We start from the raw sequence: 21672 nt of genomic DNA on the forward strand, positions 1-21672 counted from the left end.
ATGTGTTCCATTACGATTAACTTGTAAAAGGAGAAGATCTACAACATCAACCGTCTTAGTTCAGAAAAAAGGCCAATTTGGTTTGGCGAGATGGACTCCTGGGCATTAGCGATGGAAGAGTGTGTATCGCCCATAACGACGTGACATGATGAACAAACAAACAAGTCATTCTCCGTTTTGCTCATTGAGTTGCATACAAGAGAAAGTCTCTGACGCTATAAGCGGGAAAAGTTACTGGCCGTACCAGCACCGTTCGCGGCGGTTCAGGTACAACAAGTTCTCAGATCTCTTTCCAAACACCCATCCCCCTCTCCTCGCCTAAAGAAAGAAAGAAAGAAAAGAAATAATAAAATAAAAAAAATACCCGCTTTTCACAATAGCACATCATCTCTGACTAACTTTTTCATTTTTCTTTCTCCTCCCTGAAGCGAATAACGATTCGAATCGACTTTCTCCATGGTCCAGTAAGTTTCTCAGTTGGATTGCGTAGTCGGCTTTGATAACTCTCTCCTGTGTTTATTTTTTTTACGCATTGGGACTCCACCCACCTGGGCATATTGTTGGCCGGCAGAAAGAGAAACGGAGAAAGAAACGAAAACTAATAAAAAGGAACTGACCACTGATCGGCCGCTGGGAAATAAGGCGACAAGTAAAGTCAGAAAGCGACTCTTGTTATCGTTTCCCTCAATTGAGTCAGGCGTGTTTTTCTTTTTTCTTTCAAAATTTCATTTTACTGCGCCTTTTCCCTTTTTATCCGGCAATATTGTCCGCATCGACTGAAGAAATATATCCGCCGGATGGCTTCCTTTCCCTCCACCAATTCAACTTCGTTCATCGCTCCACGTCACCGACAAACATCGTGTGTGTGACTTTCTCCACGTATCCTTTCTCTTACACACACACACCGCATGTACCCCGATGGGCATTTTCTCCTGGGCACGCATACGAACGATCGCACGGATCCCTCGTGTGTGCTGAATTATGGAAAAACAAAACAAAACAAAAGAAAAAAACTTTCAACGCCAGCACGTTTTCGCTTCAGTCAGCTTTTCTTTCTTCCTTTCTCCTGTCTTGTTGTTATGTTGCCAAAAACAAAAAATAGCGATCTGTCAGACCGAATGCGGGGGAAAAACATTGTTTACGCATTTTGAATTTACGCATGCATAAATTTCGTTCTTTTCGTCGATTGCAATCAGCAAATAAACGCGATTTCAAACGAGCTCTACCAATGCAAACAGGATGTCGATGTTGATACACATTTTTGACAATTTTTGGTTGCCATACGCTTAAATACGGATGCTCAAGATTAGAGCAGACTGACGAAAATTTCGCTTCGTGTCAGACCATACGGACAACCATAGCTTTTTTAACACTTTCTTCTGCGACCTCAATGTTATAGGACCCAATTTTAGGCTGGCATTATACTTGTTGGACGATCATGTCAATTTTTGATGATGGCCCCGATCTATTGTTTACAATCACATAGGCTGTCCGATTAAGGTCACCATAAAGGTATGCTAAACGTATCGAAAAAGGCAGAACTAATGGAATTTATTAAATAAATAAAAAACTAAACTAGACTTTCAGCTATTAATAATAGAAACGTTTAGGATTCCAACTTCCAAGCTAATATGGCCAAATGAATCGAAGGCGTAAAAATAGTCGAAACCAGTTATTCGTTTCGTTCAGCTAGTCGAAACCAGTTGGCAACAAACCAGACCGAATCGAATCAGACGATGTATACAATTTGGCAAAGAATTCGGCAACAACTTGTTAACATTTTCTAAGGGCTCAATATCCGAAATACAGGTATATACTTAGTAGGTGACTTTCTGTTTAAAGGGAGCAAATAAGCAATTGTTCTTGCAATCTTTAGCAGGTCATGCTTTTGTCTGCAATCAGTCTTCGTCAGCAATCTGTAGTTCGTTATCTCGTTCCTTTAGTAAAAGATATTCCAAACCCCCGACGTCTTGGTGCAGCTATCGATCTTGGCGACAGTTCCTACTTCGCTAAACACTTTAGTCATTCAACTTCCGCCATGAATTCATCGAAATTTCAGTTATCCCAAAAATATAAGGGCCTGGAGAAGAATGTTTGGTATTTCTAATATTATTCTGCTCTATCCAAGAAGTATATGTCATTTTCATTTAAACATCTAGGGTTGAGTTTATCGATTTGGCCATAAAACATAAACCACTCAATCTCGGTCAAGGTAAAGATTGGATCTTTTGATAAATTTCTTTGTGTATGTTGTGCTATTCAATAACCTGTTTGGAAATTAAGGGTTTCCTGATTTTGCTCCACCAAAACATGTAACAGATGCTCTAGCAGACGTGGCTAAGGGTGACAACATTTTGTTGCAACAGTACACCAGGGGATACGTAAATAATAGTTGTCACCATTATAAAAAAAAAAGCACACCTATTCTATAATTTGTAAAACTCAAGGGTCATCCACGTTTGGTTCAAGCTCTCTCCAAACTATACAGCCAACACATTGGCAGAACAATTGATCCTCTGACTGAGATACTGGTTACTGGTGGTGCTTACGAAGGTAACACATGTTGTACAAAGCCTGTGCTGTGAACAAATTCTTAAATATTATTGTTATTTTGTGTTTGCGAAGCTCTCTTCTGCACCATTATGGGATGTATCGACCATGGAGATGAAGTCATTATCGTAGAGCCCTTCTTTGATTGTTATGAGCCTATGGTTCGCCTCGCCGGTGGAACTCCAGTCTTCATCCCTCTTCGTCCCGTATACATTTGTTTTCTCTACCTCACTTGACTCTTAGTTGTATACTAATGAAATGACCTCTTTTATTTTTAATCAGAAAATTGGCGAAGAGGGCCATTCGTCTGAATGGAGATTAGATGAGGCCGAGCTGACCTCGAAATTCACAGATCGCACCAAGGCCATTATAGTCAACACCCCCAATAATCCCATAGGAAAAGTTTTTACAGAGAAAGAACTTGAGTTTATTGGTCAGTTGTGCATCAAATGGGATGTCTTGTGCATCATGGACGAAGTGTACGAGTGGTTAGTTTACGAACCCTACCGCCACTTTCGAATGGGTAATAAATTGTTCCAATTCATTTTGCTTCATTTTGTTAAACGTTATGTTTACTGCACAGCTTCGCTACCTCACATGTGGGACCGTACAATTACAATTTGCTCAGCCGGTAAGACTTTTAGTGTGACAGGATGGAAATTGGGATGGGCATACGGCCCGTCTCACTTGATGCGCAACTTGTGTGTGGCACATCAAAATGCTCTTTATACATGCGTTACACCGACTCAGGTGAATTTAATTTATGCTTTTAGTTCCGTGAAAGAATTATGTCTAACTGACCTTATTGTATGCGTTTCTCTGAAGGAAGCTGTCGCTCGCGGACTAGAAATTGAGCTAGAAAGATTAAACACTGCAGAAAGCTATTTTAAATCGTTGCCAAAACTCTTGGAGTCGAAACGAGATTACATGGCAAAGTTTCTGGTAAATTTCAAATTTCACTCCTATTCATTCGGTACGATTTCTGAATGACTTTATTATGTATAGACGGATGTTGGGATGAAGCCCATCATTCCCGAAGGAGGTTATTTTATGGTCGCCGATTGGTCAGCTCTAGGTGATTTCTTTTTATTCTAAAGTTTCATTTCTCTTGTTTTTAACTGATGAACGTGATGACAAATGAAATTTAGAGTCCCACGCCGACCTGAGCGAAAAGAAATATCCCGAAAAAGATTATTGTTTTGTTGAATGGCTAACGCGCGTCAAGAAGTTGGCTGGTATTCCTCCTACAGCGTTCTATTCGGCCGAAAATAAGAATCTTGGAGAAAATTATATCCGCTTTTGTTTCATCAAAGTAAGACTTCTGTTTATTTAAAAATATTATCCACACATAGTTAATCATTTTCTTGTATATATATTTTTTTATTTAGGAGGACGCTAATTTGCAGAAAGCCGAAGAAATCTTCAAAGAATGGAAGAAAAGCATGTAGAAGCAACACAAACAAGTGATATTTAAAGAAATTACGTAAGAAACGATTATTTTTAATGATCATTATATACTTGAGTTTCTTTTACTGCTGGAAGGCTCCAAAATTTCGTGTTTTCAAATACAGTCCTCGCGGATAGGAAATTAGCAGGAGAACTGCTGTTCGTCTTTAGAGCCAGACTTGCCAACAGCTTGGGTTTTCAGCTTTTCGGAAGATTGAGACGACTTGCAAAACAGTCATGGGTATTCATCAGCTGATACCCAAAAAGCAGCTCGCATTAATTTGCAACGCGCAAAGGTTTTTTGGGTACTAAAATAAGAAAACTACGGAAGGTTAATGTCTACATTTCTTTGCTTTTAGCTTTTTAACCGGGCAAACGTTTACCAAGGCCACTAGATTTATTCCGATAAGTCCGCTTTTCATGACGCAACGTACACTACGTAAACCAGTTGACGTCTCACCTTGTAGCTAGACAGCGCTCTGACGAAAACTAATTTGCTCTTTGACACAGGAAATGATAGGGCGTGTCTGTGGCACCGTATCAGGCTGTTCAGTTACAACTTGGTTCAAGTAGGGTAAGTGCCAAACAAGAAACAAGATATGGTTCGATATCATTGCGAGATTTAAATGCATACGTGATTATGCAAGTACATAACACCAGTGGTAGCGACAAACAGTTGATTGGAGGCTCTTTCGGCAGTCACTGGGCTATCCTCATGAGCCTGTCCAATAAACGAAACGAAACACTGTTAGTACTTACTGTTATAAAACTTATCTCGCGATAGGTCGCATGTTCCTTTGCATCGTAAAGTGTACGATTTCTCATCCATCCTGTTCACTGGGAATTTCCGCGTAAAGGGTAAAGGGCGATGGCCGCCGGTTTTCTACCGTTAAATGGAACTACGTTCTTTTCCTCTATCAGATTCACCTAAACTCATCTACGAGTATGTCGCTGGAGACCAAAACATATAATGATATAATTAAAGGTTAATTCTCTACCTACAAGTACCGTTATAGCTGTTCACCTCTTTGGCCTACATTAAGGACCTTTTGTTTCCTGTTTTGTTTTTGTTTTGTTTTTTGAATTTGGCGCTGTTAAAATTTTATTTTTTAAGTAAAAACACGATCTGGCAACGTCTTCGGGCAGCAGCCAGCCCCCATACACAGAAGAGAGAGAAAGAGAGAAAGAAAAAAAACAAAATGGAGTTGAGAAAGCGAAGCAGGAAGTGGAGCTACCTGCTGTTGTAAGTTGGGGATCAGGCAAAGTACCTATGAGACCAGTGGTTATACGACTAGTGAAGAAAACTGTGCCGCCTATGATAGAACGTTTTTAGATTCCTCTTCTCTTTCGTTTCTTTTTGAAAGATTAAGTGAATCTCCTGAAGATGCATCGGTTCGACACTTCCGCATTGAACGTGATGTGACCTTACTCTTGGATCAATTTTGCAGTTTACCTGGATCCACTCACTACTATTTGAACACTCTTTTCATCACGAAAACGCTGTGTGGTGAACAGTAGTGGAGTTGTTTGAAATGTTTGGGGAATTCTGCTCTCAGTTTTTGTACTCTGATAGTTGACGATGAACATTGATGGAGACAGCAATCAGGTATATTATTTTCAGGTTTTGATGTGAAGTTAATGTATCATTAGGTTTAAAGCAGAACCAGCCATGCACCAGCCAGTTTCCAATATTATTAGTTATTTTATGCTCTACTTTGAGATTGCACCTGTAATTTGTTTCAATAGATGACCCAAATATCAAGTAAGTCATTTAAAATAATAATGAAGGATCTCTAGAAATAGTAATGCTAGGTGGTGGCAGAGACAGTTATCTATTTTGGATCCCGTGATAGTTTTCGCAGCACCATTATGTTACATACAGTTTGAGCAATGGAATTTCTTCTTGAGGTGTAAAAATGTAGGTTAGAGACCATGGACAGGCGCTTCCGACGATCTGAAAATACGCTTTTCAACAACATCTGCCGTCGCTTGCGGTTCTCGCTGTGGTTTTACCGATTCGTGCCACTGAATTCTTGGATGATAGTAAAACAATAGAGCCTCTCCCCCTTTTCAGATCGTCTGGAGAGGAAAAGTTTAATTGGAATGATGTTTCCGAGTCTATTTCTATCAGTCGACCATTATTTTAACCTTCACCACAATAGTTTCGCCAGGCCCTCCCTCAATTCCATAATGAATTCGATTATCCGATGGCCATCTTTATTACATTCTTGGCGCCCCAAGAATTCCGAAGAAATGAAAGGACGTTCAGCCGTGTCGTTTGGCTAGTCGTTAGGAGTCGATCGCACGCAACTCAACCACCGTGGCCGAATAATTTGAGAAAGAGAGTAACTCTAAGCAGCGCTAAAGGCTTCGTGTGTGACCAAATTTCGTCTCTGTTTGTGGATGTGAAAGTAATCTTATTTCCAATTTATTTATGTTTCTTTTGGTTCAACAGCTCCCGACTTGGCGCCTGTGGGGGGAAGAGAAAACAGACGGAGCCGTATACGCTGTCTACTTGAAGAAAGTGCGCTACCACGTACCCAGTAAAGCAATTAGCGTGAGTAGCAACCTATATAGGACCATGTGTGTTGGTTGGCTTCATCTGGCTGTTTAAGTAAACATTCCTTTGCAAAATTCTTTCTCGTACAGGACTCGGATGATGATATATCTCATTTAGAATGGGAGACGGTCAGAGTCCGGCTTATCAAGGCCGGAACCTTGGAAAAGCTGGTGGAAAGTCTGGCCTCCGACACAGGAGAGTTGGAGTCGACATACGTTAATGTATTTCTAGCTACTTACCGTACCTTTAGCACGGCCAGCCAAATACTGGCACTCATCGCCAAAAGATATGCAGATCTTAATCAACCAACCGTCATGGAAGCCGTACGATTACAACACAAAAAGTATGATATTCATTCATTTATTTATCTCGACTTTGGTTGTTGCTCACCGAGGCTCCTGTTTCTTTGAAGGACCCTGCGGAGCACGTTGCATGTTTGGTTGGATGCCTTTCCGGACGATTTCCGCGACCCACCGGATTATCCATTGCTCAACCAATTTCTGGTGTTTTGCGAGCAACATGCCAAGGACAGCGAGTTGCATTTCAAAGTGAAACACCGGATGGAACGCTTGATCAAAAACCCCGAACCAAGTATGTGCTTCTCTTACCCAGCACTCGTTTTATTTCCTTTTTAATGTCTGGAAAATTATTACGTTTTTTTTTTCTTCCCTTTTGCGACGTCACAGTCGATCAATCTCCAAGCATCCAGCGTATTTTGGCTACCAACCCCGATCTAACTTACAGCGGTAACGACACGAACGGCGGTAGTTCGGTCAACGGCATCTGCAACAGCGGTGATCATACGGCCGATGCCAGCCTACACGCCATCTTTCTGGAACTGCCTGAAAAACACATGGCCGAACAACTGACCAGACTCGATACGGTACGGTATCTTTAATCGCCTTCAAGAGGTTTTTTGTTGCCTCTTTTCTTTTTTCCTTATCGCTTTCTTGAGAGGATTCTCAAATTTTTGGTGCTCGTTTGTATTTGACCAAACCACCAACAGGAATTATTTAAACGTGTTATACCGCACCAATGCCTGGGAGCCGTTTGGTCTCGTCGAGATCGTGACAAGGGTAAAATTGGTAAAGGCACCCGCTCATCCGAAGCTTCCTCAGTCGCCGCCACTGTCGAGCAGTTCAATGCCGTCTCATACCGTGTTATCAGCACAATCCTCGTCGGGTCAACAGAGCCGAGATCGCAGCAAAGGGCTCGAGTTATAGCCAAATGGATTGACGTTGCACAGGTCTGTCTTCTCTTTTTTCTTTTTTTAAATTGTTGTTTGCAAACGAAATGCAGAAAAGAAAAATACCCTAAACATTAGTATGGCAAGTGTAGCTTCTGTTTTCGAGAAGAGAGTCGAAGATTTAAATAATGACGTGTTGTTTGATACAGGAATTACGAGTTTTGAAGAATTTCTCATCGCTGAAGGCCATCATTTCAGCGTTACAATCGAACCCAATCTACCGACTGAAGCACGTTTGGGCAAACGTGCCAAGAGATAAAGTAGAAGTGTACGAGGAGCTGGCCAGAATATTCAGCGAGGAAAACAATCAATCGGCTCAACGAGAATTGCTGATGAAAGAAGGGACGGCCAAATTCGCCGAAACTGCTGGCGAGAATGACCGACAAATGCTAAAGGTCATTCAGAAGCAGGCTGTCCACTCCAATGTTGGTTTTTTTCTCTCATTAAAATTCATTCTTTCCTGTTCTGTCTGCGACATGAATCTGGGAGGTGAGAAAAATTAAGTACCGTTTCTTTTGTCTTTGATCAACAGCTTATAAGCCATGGGACCATCCCGTATTTGGGAACATTCTTGACGGATTTAACTATGGTGGACACGGCCATTCCTGATACAACGGCCGATGGTTTAATCAATTTCGACAAACGAAGAAAGGAATTTGAAGTGCTGGCTCAAATCAAATTACTGCAAGGCGCTGCTAATTCATATCAAATAGCCACCGACCACCGTTTTGAGCGCTGGTTTGAATCTCTAATGGTGCTGGATGATCGTGAAGCTTACGAATTATCGTGCAATCTGGAACCGTGCAATTCTGGCCACAGTTCTGCCCGCAACAGCGAAAAATTTCCCCGACGTAAGCCCAATGGTTACGGCCACCGCAAAAATGACTCAATCGCAAGTACGTCGAGCAGCTCTAGCAGTCAGTTCCTTTCGGAACTTGATGGTGCCAATAGCGCCAATCTTTCGCTCGGTGAAAGCTCTGCATCTCTTGAACAGAAAATGTTCCACACGCATTTATCGTCTTCATCGAGCAGCTCTTCGCTCCCGTCGTTGGACGTGTCAGTGAGTAGTAGTGGAGGTGGCACGACTGGTCTCAGTGTTGGGACTCATTCTTCGTCGCAAAACGCGACACCGAGTAAAGCTGGAAGCTTACCTCGCGGAGTGACGCCCCCTTACAGCGTCAGTCCAATGAGGACGCCGGATTTTTACGTGATTCGCGTCTCAATCGCTTCGCCGTCCAAGGAGACAGAGGGCATCAACCTTTACAAGAGCATCATGGTCAGCAATCACGAACGAAGTCCTCAGGTTATCCGCAATGCGATGGTCAAACACGGTCTCGAAGGTAATCCCGAGGATTACACTTTGGCTCAACTTTTACCCAAAGGAGGTACGCACTTGGCCATTATCATTGCGTGTCGATTATAGGGTAATAATATTCTCTTTTTTCCTTTTCAATATATAGAAATGGTACTTCCTTCCAATGCGAATGTGTACTACGCCATTAATACCAGTTGCGATTTGAACTTCATCCTACGTCCCAGAGGCGAATCGATGGGTCATAATCACCACAGCACTCCGCCTGGATCGGGTTCCGCCTCCGGTCGCTCCACTCCCACTCGACTTCGCATGCGGGAATGCCACAAAGACTCGTCCACTAAGGACACATTAAAAGCACGAAAAAAGATTCTCTCCCTCGGTTTGTAGAATGAATCCATTCTCCACTTGTATATTAATATTATTATTATTTTCCGATCTGATCTGATAAGATAACGATAGCAGAAGCAGTGATTTCTCTTTTATTTTTTTCTATTCGTCTTCCCTCGTCTGCCCCCCTCTTTTTTTTTATATACATGGTATACATCATTCTATTTTCATAATGTGATAACGATGAATCTTTCAAAAAATTGTGCGTACTTTATTGCAATCAAAATGTGTTAATGATTTATGCAATGATGATTGTGTCTGTTTGCGTACCTTGTTTGATATATCTATGACTTTAAAATGTGTGAAGCAACAGCTACGAAAACTACCGCAGTATCTTCCATCTGCGTGATCTGGACCAAGAAAATACCGGGCTCATTTTGTTCTTTTTCTTCCAAATATTTGCATCATCAACGAATTCTAAAGCAGCTTTTTACATGTTACTCGACAAATTTTGATTTATCTTTCTTTAAATCAGCCCCGTGTTCGATTTCAAGTGTCCTGTGAGATTTTGTTATTTTTTTCCCCGCGCATCTGCAACGATGTCAATAAATCATTTACTATCTACGCCCGCCATTTTGCCTAGGTTTTAATAGGTCAGCAGCCAGATCGTATTATTACTACTTTCTTGCGTCAAAAAAATGTGTCATTGACCTCAAAATTTTTAGAATCGTGCATGCAAGATTGAATGCGGAAACTAGCATAGTAACATTCCACCACTTTTTAACCGTTTCCTTCCAGTTTTCAGCTTTCCGCAACACGTATCAACACAAATAGCCATCTAGCGGCTGGTGGCCTCGTTCTATAGAGGAATCCATCTTGCAGTGGGATTTCAGAAGGAAACTTTTGTTGTGATAAAAAACATGCGGTGAGTTTTCATAAAGAATACGTTCTACTTTGATTGTTTCCTTTTTTTTTTTATGTGAATGATCTCTGATTTAGGATGGAAACAGTATTGAAAGTTTCTTTATTTGGTATTGCAGGATTTAATGACGGCACAATGGAAGACATAAGTAGCACGGCTCTAGTCACTGTCCAAGCATATCGTAATATTGCTGAAGATGCTAGCAAACGAGGAACACTTATTCAGGTATTCAGTGACATTCTACATGTTTGGATGGTTTTATTGAATCTCCAATTTATTAGGATGAAACTAGCGTACAATTCTTAGCTTATGTTCTTGGTGAAAAGAATGTAGAAGTTGTTGGGTTGGCCCTAGAAACTCTGAAACTGCTTTCTGACACACAAAGACACCGTCAAAAATTGGCAGCTGTGTTTGGTGTGCTTGAGGCCCTTCAAGCAACAGCTGATGCTGCAGAAGAATTTGGAGAAGAAATAGCTAACAGTGCTGCCGATATATTCACAGCCCTCAAGTTTTCAAAGAACTCTACCTATGGAAATAGGAAACCAACAGGTCAGCCAAAAGTGGAAAGAATTCCATCCACAGAAGAAGCTGTGGAAGATGAGGGCTTATTTGGTGCATTAGATACTAGTTCTCACAGTGACAGAGGTCATCGTTTTCTGAAGTACAATTCAAAAGCCAAAACAATCACTGTTAAGGTGACGGGACTCACTACCAACCAGGTACGCAGACATAAAAAGAAAGCAAAACATCTGCTAACATTATTCTTGTAGGAGGATCGCGAACTTTTAGAGCGCCAACTGATTAAAGTGCAGGGAGTTATCTCGATCGTCTTTGATGCTAACAACTCCCGCGTCACGTTACGTTCCCGTCCTGATCTGAATATCGAATCTGTTGGGCAGGCTGTTCGTAAGACGCAAACAATGCGTGCTTTCTTAGTCTGCAAAAATGAACTGGGGGAAGAGACACTGAAGCCAATCGGAGAAACAAACTCCGATGATGATGGTATGTTGGGAATTCCCTTGCACGTTTTTTTTTACCATTTCAAATCATGATTTTTCCTGTTTCCTCAGAGAGGAAATTAAGTACACCTCTTCCTGATTACCTGCCAGAGGATGATAACGACATACCTACGGAGACATCCGACAAAGCATTAGCACCTCACGGCATTACAGAAGTTGCAAGTAACTGGATAAATTCAGCCGCTACATTTTTGCAGCGTTCTTTCTACTGGTGAAACAGTGATGCCTGATTTGTGAGACTATCTCTTATACACTTTTATAGAAGTAATGATATCTTTTCTTTGTTTGCTCTCTATCTCAACACATTTTCACCCGCCACATCTTTCAAAAAACTAGAAACGTCTGATCAGAAAATATTGTCATAACAGCTAATTGTCCTCAACTTTTCGAAAAAAGTTTTCCTCTTAGATGTCCTAAATTAGGCCATTTTTCTTCTATGTAATTTTGTTTAGTCGAGTTGGCGATGCGTGAACAACTCATCTTCTGTCCACGATGGGGGGAAAAAATATAGTTTTTCCATTTTGATTGTGATGTATCAAAATCCTCCATTTTCGTTCGGGTGTGACTTGACTGGAATTTGAATTGTGCTGGAAAGTAAAGTACAATAAAACAATAACATGATTCGAAGATTGGTTACCCGAAATACACTGAACGTGTAATTTAAAGCAATCAATAGAATTACAAAGCTTCTTTTGTGCGTTCAAGTTATGTTTAATATTTTGTTGGGGGGATTTTATTAAGTTGCAGTAAAACGTGTAAATTCTAAGTTGAAATCAGTAAGTGTGAATGGCTATTATTACTTGTAACACTGTTGAAAGAGGAATGGCGAAAAGAAAATTAGTTTGAAAGAATCAGAAATATTGAACGTAATTGAAAAGAAAAACGTCTCCTAATTTTTGGAAGTAAACTTTTATCTATCGATTATGCAAATCAAGGGGGAAGTCTCAAGACAATTGGATTGCCTGTGTAATGCGTTATGCGTTTGTTCTTCACCAGTTTTGGCGGTAAATAATGTTTTTCACCAGTTTTGGCGGTATATAAAAATGCGCAACGCTGCATTAAGGGGAATGGTATAGAAGTCAATTTCAGGGCAATGCGGAACAATTAGGGGTAGTCTTGATTCATCTTCTCTACTCGTCATGTGCTTGATCGTTGCTGGTGGTATTTCGGAGGAGGGAAACCTCGTGCTCGGGCAAATCTCCATCAAAAGTAAGACGTTTTCTTCAACTCTCATTTGTGTTACATATTTCAAATTTGTTTTGCGTCTGATTTCATCGTTCACGTTTAAAAAAACACATCTCGTTGTTAAGCTCTCAGTTGCTCTTTATTAAATTAATGTTTTGTAACAGGGCTGCGTGTTCCAATGTTCCACGAGCTTCGAGAAACTCCGTCAAGTAGTGAGTCGCCATTTTTCGTGTCTCTCTCTTCCATCCAAAATTGTTTTCCACGTGTCGATGATTTAGTCGTTTAGCCTTGAGACATTGTTATTTTCTCGTCAAATCGCACTTGTTCGGATAGGTTTTTTGTTGAGAGTGAAATGAAAGAGACAAAGGATGCACGTTTTTGTGGGTTTAAAACAGATCAGTCACGTGTATTTAGAATTATCAGTTATCAGGTTTCGTTTCACATCGTGACAAGAAAAGATTTGTAGAGACATTTATAAATAAGGGAGTGACAATTCTAAGACTTCTCTTCGTTTTCTTTTGTTTCTATTCTCCCGTTTAGGGAGAGTAAGGATTTCAAAGTCCATGCTCTGTTTTCTTGACGATTGACAAAATGGGTTGCTCTTGTCCATATTTACACTCTATTCCTATTTTACCGTTGATTCATTACCATCCTTAGTCTTTTTTTTTTTTATATATGAAGGTTTTTTTTTGTAATAATTTTGCTTTCTTTACGACCTTCTCCAAGAAAATAGAAGTATATATTATATTATTATTTTGTAGCCATCCACAAACAAACAAAAACCGTCGACGATGGTTTTTCTTTGTTTGTTTTTCATCTTTTAATTCTATCTTTTAAACTATTATATTAAAGATTTTGTCTGATTGTTAATTTCTTAGACTTCAACCTTTTACTCTTTCCACTTGCTCAAATTGATGCGTGGCAAAATGCCTGATTTGCATGCCACGCGAGGATTGCTAGAAAAGAGAACATTTTTCATTAGAGGAGATGCTTTCATTGTTGATTGTCTTGTCACTTACATTTCTGAGTCGGGGAGGACCATAACGTAGACTTGAACGGTCTCGATGTGATCGCTGTTGTCGCAAATGATTCGCGACAATTTAATCTTGCGGATTTCGTTGACTTGCTCTGAATCGGTGGATAAAATCACGGGGTTTTATCTTGCAAATTTGTTGCTTAGAAATGAAGATACCTTGAGTAAACGAGCTAGGCTGTCCGGCATTTTCGAACCAGAAACGATCGCCGAGCCGCAGGTTTTTGAATGTTTCTCCCATGATGCAGCCGAAAACAGGGCCGACCATACTGCCGGGCAAAGGCCGTTCAGAGACGCCAGCTGACCACAAGTCGAGATCGTCAGGGTTTTTGTAGGTTTGCATGTACATGTGAAGCGTTTCGTTGGTGAAGGCTCCGGCCAAGTCGTTCCAGCTTCTTGCTCTACGAAGTCCGCAGAATTCGCGGTAGGCATTGTAGGACGGGACACCGTGATCGCGGCCGCGTTGAATGTTTAACGAGGCCAAATCCGAACCGAAACCGCTCGTCTCATCTCTGAAGAGATGGTTGGTCAACTAGAAATGCAATTGTTTCGCCTCTTTTAGTTTTTCTTTGTGTTGTTGTTGTTTTTGTGGTGCTTGATTGATGATGATTGAAAGACAAACGTACCTCTTGTGAGACAGAGTCATCAACGGCCTGTGAGATTTGGTTCATGAATCCGGTGAGGTATTCATCGCAAGTGTTTCCTGTGTAAACGTCGAATGGTTTGTTGATGATGTCGCTGAGTCGTCTGGATCCGATGAATTTGTGCGTCGTGCTCCATCGCTCGAGCGCGTTCGGGATGAGCGAGTGACCGAAACGGAAAGCGGCCGCGAAGAAGGATGTCGGCAGGGTGGCCTCCAATTTCGGATTGTATTTGTTCAACATGCCCTGCGCAAATAGACGACACGTATCAGTATAAACACATGCCTTTTTCCAACGCTAGTCTTTTTTCAAACGCGAGTTTTACTTGTCTTTCTCCGAGCAGACTGTAACGTTCCATGACTTCTTTACCCAACACCATGGGCAAGAATTCGTTGTAGGTGATTTGTTGAACAATGGCGGCAATAATGTGTCGTGTCTCTTGGAAAATTTTCTCATCGTCCCAGTGAGAGTTGATTTTGCTGAGTTCGAGGGCGATGCGGTTGTGTTCTCTCATGAGGATCGTATGTAGGGCGACCAACATCATTTGCTGGTTGACTCGAGCGTCACCTGGTTTTTTATTTTTGATATTTTTAAATTGCCCCCTCTCTCTCTTGAAAAAAGAAAATATGTTGAAAAAAAAAAAGTAGGCAGAATGTACCGGCCATGAAGCAATGGACGTCCTTGCTGGGTCGTTTGCAGTTAGCGTCGGGGTTCTCCATTTGGGGTGGGAGGAGGTCTTTCATGCCCTTGTGGCGATTCATGGCGTTACTTTTCAATTGACCGGCTTTGAATACGCGAAGTTTGTTCAACGTTTCCAAATCAGTGCCGTAGACGAAACCGGCATCGAGGTAGGCGGACACGGTGTTGACGGCGACCCTGGTTCCCAGTTTGCAATAATCCCTGACTCCGGCGCCGGAACGGACGAAATCCAAACAAGTACGACGGAAGAGTTTGTAAAACGGGTCAGCTGATGGAATGTCGATGGGCCAGCAAGCCTGGTGACGTTGGTTGGGTGGTACGTTGCAACATTTGGGTTCAGAATTGGTCCTGGGATCTACAATTTGGGTTAGGTCAAAAAAGAAAATCACGGTCACTTTCACCGTATTATTTTTGTCCTTTTGTTGTTTTTTTTTTATTTTTGTTTTCAGTAGGCAGGAGGGTTTGCTTGTTCATTAGCCATAGGTATTTTTATAGTGATGTCAGCGTTGACAAGTAATGTTTTATTATTATTCGTGCTGTGTTGTTACCTTTGGATTCAGCACCCATAGCCATATCGTGATCGATCAGTTGGCCCCAGGCTGGCAAGTAAATGGTAACGGCGTGATCGTGAAAGCCCATATCCTTGTGGGTGAGGGTCGACACGAGTCGAGCTGTAGGCAATTCGGAGCCAGTCACTGAAATGCGTGGCGCGCTAACACCTGCAGCACAAAACAATTGAAAGCGAGTTGAATTTCTTTTAGTTTTTTTTTTTTTTTTTTTTGTTTTTTGTTTTTAAAGAAAGAAAAACAAAAATGGAGAACAATGCATTTTTTAAAAAGAATAGAATCGTACCATCTTGGAAGTTGGGTGGGAGGAGTCGTCGGAAAGGGGCCATGACGGCGCCCCAGTGAGGGTTTTCCAAGTTGTTGCACATGCCATCCATTTCGCGGTAACGTTGGACCTTGCATTGCGGTCGCTGGAATCTGACGGGGCAATATTGGTTGATGGCCGTGTGTCTGGTGTCGATCATCGGCAGTCCCATGTGAATCGCATCGGGAGCCAATTTGAATCTGTTTTTTTTTGTTTTATTAAATGGATAAATGGTTAAACATCGTTGCACGAGTATCGGGAATTATTCAAAGTAAAACCAACTCTTTTGCCAAGATGCGGCTCGTTTCGACGATTGTTCGGCCAAGTACGTCGATTTCAATATCGCTCAGATCTTTGCTTTTTGATTGCGGACCGCTGAGGCGGGTGGTTTCTTTTGCCGTGTTGAAGGCTCTGTTGATGGCCTCGTAACTGACGCACGTGCTCGTCCTACGATGTACGTATCACGTCAATAAAAACACAAAACAAAAGGGTTATCGATGTTATTCATTAACAAATAGACGGCGCATTCATAATTAATAGGCGAAAGGAGAAGAATAGAAACACGTTTCGGTGCATGATTAAGTTTGGTCGTTAACAACCGTTGCCCGAAATAATCAGAAAAAAACCCCCCCATACAAGTCCATGTTTAGTAGTCCACCATTGAGCCATTTGCGTGGCAGCAGCAGCAGCAGGAAAAAATTAGAAAGTTGGTGGATGCCCTTTTTTTTTTCTCTTTTCAATCTTTTCTACAGATATCACAGCGACGTGTTCGTAGCCACCAAACTACGGGTGCCTTTTTTTGTGGTGTATGTCATACGTATATGGTGTATCCCTCTTCTCTAGATTGTTTTTTGGTTTTCTTTTTTTATTTTGCGGATTCGTTTGCCCTTCACACGCAGAAAGAAACGCCAGCGAACGCCCCGTTTTCCCAAAAAAAAAAAAAATGGATCAAGGTGCTGTGTTTGTTAAATAACACTTTAAAAGATAAAAAAGGTAAAAAAACAAAAAACAAATCGAAAAAATGAACAAGACTCACGTTGCGCCGGGGATGAGCAAGGCGCACTTGCCGTTGTCGTTGGAATGAACGGTGAGGACGCAACATTGCAGCGTGACGAGTAATCCCAACGCAATCAGCTGCCGGGATCTTTGTTTTAAAATGACGGGGTTCGGTTGTTATTAAAATGAGGGTTGTTTTAAAATGAGGTCGGTACAATGAAAAAAAAAGAAAAAGGGAAATTGGTTTACCTCTTCATAGTGGACGATTGGGTGGATCCGATCAATGAGCACAAAATACGGAGACACTTGGGTAGCAACTGGTGATTTGATTCAAAGGATCAATGCCAAACTCGGTGCGAAAACTGCGGGATTAAGTTCAACTTTGATTCGAAGTGATTTTCAAGATGTGATGAATGGTCAACTTTGTTTTCTTGGCTAGGCAGAAAAGCGAGTTGAGCTATCGAGACGGCTTGCCGTTAGAGACTGAACAAGGTGAGTGGGTTTCACTTGTCCTTTTAAATTGTCCGCGTGTGTGTGAGTTTTGTTTCTTTTTTCTTTTTTTTTTTTTCGCCCGTCGTGGATGAAACTACAGTAGGAGAGGCTTTAGAGAGTGAACGTTGGGGGACGTTACTAGCCCAACGTGGATGGCGCTGTTTGTTGGGGATCGTGGCCCGCCCCGGACGCTCCCAGTCTCTCTCACTTTTTTCCCCCCAAAAAAACTTCTGTACGTGGTTGGTCGTCCGTTCGTTCGGTTACGGGGCGCGTTCTTTTCCCTTTAATTTATTTCGTTTTATTTTTAAAATTTTGTTTCCGTTTTTCCCCCATTTTTCTTCAAAAATCTCCCTCTATACAAAAGAGAGAAAGAGAGAAAAAAAAGGCGAGAGTGAAAGGCGTTATGCTGGAAAAGCAGCACAACATGTAGACACGATCGGGTGGCACCAAATGGCATCTACCAAAAAAAGGCGAAAAAAATGTCTGAAACGTGTCTGTGTGTGTGTGTCGAGTCCGGCTCACAAATGACCTGTCTTTCAGTCAGGTGCTGGTGGTGGAAGTAGCGCTCGTCGGGAGTGTAGACTTGCAGATAGGCTGGCACGTTAGAACAAACCAAAACCTACGATACGGGTGAAACTCTGTAAACGTGGAGAAAAGCGAAATGACGAACGTAAAGGAATGCCAAGGTGAAGAAAATGAAAAAAGCCAAAAGTCGTAATCCGTCTATCCTTAAGGTCGATCTGTAAAACGAAAAAGATACGCAGCAGCAGCTTTTTTTCTTATTTGAATTTTGGAATCTTTTAAACGATGTTCCTCCCCCCCACATGTTTCACGAAACCAAAAAATGATGGCCATGATTTTGCGGGAGGTGAAAGCGCACGCCACAATCATTTTTTTTCTTTTAGGTTATTTTTTTTTTTCTCATCGTATTTTGGTCGTCATGCCTTCCTTTTCATTTTCAAGGTGAACCGAAAAGAAAAAGAAAAACAAAAAGCCCAAAGACTGAGACATGGAGTGAACTGAACGCAATGGGCTGTTGGATATAGACGTCGTACGTCACACAATGGCAACCGACTGTGTCAATAATCCCCGTGACGTCTGACTCACTGTGTGAGTCTGTTATTATCTCTCTCTTCTCACCCATCTATAAAATTGAGAATGTGTGGTGGTGTCGATAAAAATCGGCCGCACAGCCATTAGCGCAGCGGTGCTTGCCGTTTTACTTGCATCATTAGCTCATTGGCGGGTAATTGCGTCAAGTTTACACTACATCGGCTGGCCAAAATGAGATTTTTTTTGGGTTTTTTTCTAAGCTGGACACGATTGAGATCATTTTTCGTCTTCTTTGTAGCGTGTGGGGGGGGGGGGTCGTTTACACGTGACTACTTGATTGCTTGATTTCATTTTCTTCCACAAAAACGTCTTGGGTGTTTCGGTAAAATCGGAGCTGTTTGTTTTCGATTCTCATTTCTTTCTTGAATTCAACTTGCGCATTCGACCTGTTTCATTTTTTTGTTGTTGTTGTCGTCCCTTCGTAACTCGATTCCTTTCCCTGGAGAAACAAATGGCAGCTAAACAATTCGGTCAACAAATTCATGTGACAGCAAAGTCAACGTGCAAAGGGGAAATTCTGGAAGTAAATAAGTGCGCTAACAGGAGATTGCCTGAGGCTTTTTAAGTTGGCTAACAGCTGCCATTAGGAAGAGGGTTGACTTGAATTTTGTTGTGTCTCGTTAGTTGTTTTTCGAAATTCTTTTCAACAGCGACGATACGGAGGAGCCAGACTGAAGAAGGCAAAGAAACCAGGTCTCAGTCGGTTGGGTCGACCCGTCCGTCAGTGAGTCGTGTGTCCTGTGGCGGTTGACCGATCGCCTAAAAAGAAAGTGACCGAGTGACCGAGGTGCATATCTAACAAGTCGCATGTTAGTTCAAGCGTAGGCGCCCCCATACGCATCTCATTATTGGTTAATTGCATTTTTTTCTTTCATCTCCTTTTCATTTTTACAATTGTCATTTTGTTCATCATTTTTGACGACTCTTCCACACACACACAAATTCATTCATTAAAAGCGAGCAAGCCTATAAAAAAAAAAAATTCAAAAATTGCAGATGACAAACGAGATGAGGGGCACGCCACCGTGCCATTAATAGGGTATTAAAGTTGCAACCAAAATAGCGGGGAGTCGTAAGGTGGTTTAGATTGCGGGGTGGCCGTGGGTGGGGTGTGGTGTAGTCACGCACGTGAGTCCTTTACATCGCGAGCTTATGCTACAAACTGCCTTGCAGCAACCAAAAGAAGAAGAAGAAGAAGAAAAAAAAAGAGTGCGACCTTGACTATGTGTATGTGTGCCAGTTTCCAACTCGTTAACTTGAATGTAATCGATAATGAATGCGTTACGTTACGACGCTGGCTTACACGATGACGATCTGTTTTTCTTTTTCTTCAAATCAATTATTCGGTTGTGGTAATCGTTTAAAAAAACTATTCAAGCGGATTGGCTTCATCGAATTTTGTTTCAGCAATGGTCAACATATTTCGTGTAGCCCAAAACGTAACGAGCGTGAAGAATCCGACTGAAAACAAATTGACACGTTCACACACCGCCACTTGTAAATGCGATCCGTGTCCCCTCTTCATTTGTGCACGAACCATTTCGTACGATTATATTATCATTCCCTGAATGAGACCGAGAAAAATAACAAAAACAGACAAAGTCTGCGAATGTGGGTCAATTTCTAGCAAGACACTGAACAAGTAGCAGACACACACACACTCGTATGCGTACTCCACTTAATTTTTTTTTTTCGCTTCGCGTTTGTGTGTGTGTGTTGTTCTGGCCGAGATGTGCCGGTCACACAACGCGTGGACTAGTCCAGTACACCGCCCAAGATTTGATCTCATTCAATTTGGCATTTTATAGAGTGCCAAATATCTCTCTTTTTGAGTTTACCTGTTTTCTTTTTATTTGTGTGTGTGTGAATTGATGTGACCTTTGTGGTAGCGCGGCGAACCGTTTTGGGGGATAGAGTCTCGTTATTCTTCATCCTTTTACTTTTGTTTTCATAACTGGACCATTGGCTCGTTTTTTTAGGCTTTTTTCTTTCTTTGGGTGGCACTGCATTAATGGCCAGTTATTATCGTATCAAGTAGAATTTTTTTCTTTCAACAATTGGAAACAAGTTATTTAGTTCACGTACAAATGACTTTTACATTTTCGATCGCATGTTGCGTGTAGATTTTAGAATCGATAGGGCCGAATGGAAATGAAGAAGTTGATCTCATTTCAACAATCCACTCCCACCACTCGTTCCAAACTGTAAAACGGCGACCTTGTGCCGACTTTGTTTCGTTTTTTCTTTTTCGTTTCATAATTCGATGACGTCGACGCCTCCGTCACACAAAACCCGCCTTCCACACACGCCGTCATTATCGCTAATTGTTAATTTGTTTCTTTACTTTTCGACCCTTTTTCTATTCTCGTGTTTTTTTTTGTTTTTTTGATCGTCATTTTCTATTTTCCTCTTTGTTCGTTTGATCCCTCGGAGGGTGGGCGATCTAATGGCGGGTTCTTTTAAGGCCGAAAAGGCCGTCGTTGCTACCGCCGCTCGTTTTGCTGTTTCATTTGTCCGCTATTTCGGCGAGTCCAAAGATGCCACTGAAAATTAAGAAGAAACAAAATGTCGTCGATGACGATGACGTCATTGTTTTTGTATGGAATTTTCTTGATTGTATCTTTATAACTGGTAATTTTAACTTTCTATAGTTGACATAAAGTGGGGGGTGGGGTAAAGTTGCACAATTGAACAATAAAGCAATTTTTAAAAATTAATTAACCGGTCCACGTTATTGACATCAGGGATGTTTTCTTTTGCTGTCATGCTCTTGTGTAGAATTTCTTTATTTGTGTGTGATGTTTTGTTGACGAGTGGACAAGTGCGGGTGGTCAACCATAAAAGGATGCGTGGCCATCTCCCGATTGGCTGCACGTTATCTACGTTAGGATATCAATTCACCTCTTCTTGGTTTCATCAAAATTCGAATCTTTATCCATTGCAACGTAATGAAACATCTTCAGTCATGCGTTCGTTCCGGTCCGGGCCTTTGTGTTGTTTAAAAATAGCCAGTTGATATTTTTAGCATCAGTTGGGCTATAGTCGTTAGGATCGGTGTATTGGTCGCTGTTTTTTTTTCCCGTATGTTTTCTGGTCGAATGTCTTTTGTTCTTTTTCGAGGCGATGTGTTTGGTGGTTGTTTTTTTTTGTTTTGTTTTTGAGTGGCGGAGGAGGAGGAGGCGGTGGAGGCGAGGCGCATAAATAAAGAGAAAGTATCTGCATCTGGCACGGTCTGTGTATCAGCGTGGTGCGGCTTGG

At 41.6% G+C, this 21672-nt stretch overlaps 5 protein-coding genes across 11 annotated transcripts in view; 4 read left to right on the plus strand and 1 right to left on the minus strand.

Moving 5' to 3' along the window:
- The first annotated feature begins 1658 nt into the window (after window positions 1-1658).
- LOC116929659 (kynurenine aminotransferase) lies at window positions 1659-4147 on the plus strand. 5 transcript variants are annotated; one of them, XM_032936953.2, is made up of 13 exons: window positions 1659-1809; window positions 1877-2097; window positions 2160-2212; window positions 2284-2381; window positions 2448-2553; window positions 2626-2756; window positions 2833-3073; window positions 3134-3300; window positions 3376-3492; window positions 3556-3625; window positions 3699-3862; window positions 3939-4033; window positions 4093-4147. In XM_032936953.2, exons 2-12 carry the CDS (start codon window positions 1883-1885, stop codon window positions 3996-3998), a joined length of 1422 nt encoding a protein of 473 aa, XP_032792844.1. In that variant the 5' UTR covers window positions 1659-1809; window positions 1877-1882; the 3' UTR covers window positions 3999-4033; window positions 4093-4147. The 5 variants fall into 5 exon arrangements, with proteins under 5 accessions (XP_032792844.1, XP_045034549.1, XP_032792842.1 ...); XM_045178614.1 differs by having other exon boundaries at window positions 4122-4147; XM_032936951.2 differs by having other exon boundaries at window positions 3939-4147.
- Window positions 4148-5203: 1056 nt separating this feature from the next.
- On the plus strand, window positions 5204-10068 carry LOC116929655 (ral guanine nucleotide dissociation stimulator-like 1). 2 transcript variants are annotated; one of them, XM_032936943.2, is made up of 9 exons: window positions 5204-5602; window positions 6452-6553; window positions 6646-6899; window positions 6969-7147; window positions 7243-7439; window positions 7563-7802; window positions 7952-8227; window positions 8335-9187; window positions 9263-10068. In XM_032936943.2, exons 1-9 carry the CDS (start codon window positions 5576-5578, stop codon window positions 9502-9504), a joined length of 2370 nt encoding a protein of 789 aa, XP_032792834.2. In that variant the 5' UTR covers window positions 5204-5575; the 3' UTR covers window positions 9505-10068. The 2 variants fall into 2 exon arrangements, with proteins under 2 accessions (XP_032792834.2, XP_032792835.2); XM_032936944.2 differs by lacking the exon at window positions 5204-5602 and adding an exon at window positions 5697-5758.
- Window positions 10069-10211: 143 nt separating this feature from the next.
- On the plus strand, window positions 10212-12054 carry LOC116929660 (armadillo repeat-containing protein 1). The gene is made up of 5 exons (XM_032936956.2): window positions 10212-10369; window positions 10485-10591; window positions 10648-11085; window positions 11137-11368; window positions 11437-12054. The coding sequence occupies exons 2-5, from the start codon at window positions 10502-10504 to the stop codon at window positions 11598-11600; spliced, it is 924 nt and encodes a 307-aa protein (XP_032792847.1). The 5' UTR covers window positions 10212-10369; window positions 10485-10501; the 3' UTR covers window positions 11601-12054.
- Window positions 12055-12456: 402 nt separating this feature from the next.
- Window positions 12457-21672, plus strand: part of LOC116929653 (chorion peroxidase) — a 46219-nt gene continuing 37003 nt past the window's right edge. For both annotated transcript variants that reach the window (XM_032936940.2, XM_045178611.1), the window contains exons 1-2: window positions 12457-12594; window positions 12735-12782. The gene's annotated coding sequence lies outside the window, so the exon portion shown is untranslated. The remainder of the gene's footprint in view (window positions 12595-12734; window positions 12783-21672) is intronic.
- Window positions 12946-17306, minus strand: LOC116929657 (peroxidase). The gene is made up of 11 exons (XM_032936946.2): window positions 17059-17306; window positions 16850-16957; window positions 16096-16260; window positions 15796-16013; window positions 15492-15662; window positions 14903-15298; window positions 14570-14811; window positions 14230-14490; window positions 13763-14135; window positions 13590-13698; window positions 12946-13526 (listed from the first exon to the last, which is right to left on the minus strand). The coding sequence occupies exons 1-11, from the start codon at window positions 17064-17066 to the stop codon at window positions 13460-13462; spliced, it is 2118 nt and encodes a 705-aa protein (XP_032792837.2). The 5' UTR covers window positions 17067-17306; the 3' UTR covers window positions 12946-13459.

The sequence above is a fragment of the Daphnia magna genome, linkage group LG8 (genome assembly GCF_020631705.1).
Source record: "Daphnia magna isolate NIES linkage group LG8, ASM2063170v1.1, whole genome shotgun sequence".
Lineage (NCBI taxonomy): Eukaryota > Metazoa > Arthropoda > Branchiopoda > Diplostraca > Daphniidae > Daphnia > Daphnia magna.

Coding starts and splice junctions, on each gene's coding strand:
- LOC116929655 (XM_032936943.2), top strand. CDS start 5,576: ATGAACATTGATGGAGACAGCAATCAG. Junction 7,440..7,562: donor AACTGACCAGACTCGATACG/GTACGGTATCTT, acceptor AACCACCAACAG/GAATTATTTAAACGTGTTAT. Junction 7,803..7,951: donor AATGGATTGACGTTGCACAG/GTCTGTCTTCTC, acceptor TGTTTGATACAG/GAATTACGAGTTTTGAAGAA.
- LOC116929657 (XM_032936946.2), bottom strand. Junction 16,261..16,849: donor TTGCTCATCCCCGGCGCAAC/GTGAGTCTTGTT, acceptor CGTACATCGTAG/GACGAGCACGTGCGTCAGTT. Junction 13,527..13,589: donor GTCCTCCCCGACTCAGAAAT/GTAAGTGACAAG, acceptor TCTCTTTTCTAG/CAATCCTCGCGTGGCATGCA.
- LOC116929660 (XM_032936956.2), top strand. CDS start 10,502: ATGGAAGACATAAGTAGCACGGCTCTAGTCACTGTCCAAGCATATCGT. Junction 11,086..11,136: donor CGGGACTCACTACCAACCAG/GTACGCAGACAT, acceptor TTATTCTTGTAG/GAGGATCGCGAACTTTTAGA. Junction 11,369..11,436: donor AACAAACTCCGATGATGATG/GTATGTTGGGAA, acceptor CTGTTTCCTCAG/AGAGGAAATTAAGTACACCT.
- LOC116929659 (XM_032936951.2), top strand. CDS start 1,883: ATGCTTTTGTCTGCAATCAGTCTTCGTCAGCAATCTGTAGTTCGTTAT. Junction 3,301..3,375: donor CATGCGTTACACCGACTCAG/GTGAATTTAATT, acceptor GTTTCTCTGAAG/GAAGCTGTCGCTCGCGGACT. Junction 3,863..3,938: donor TCCGCTTTTGTTTCATCAAA/GTAAGACTTCTG, acceptor TTTTTTATTTAG/GAGGACGCTAATTTGCAGAA.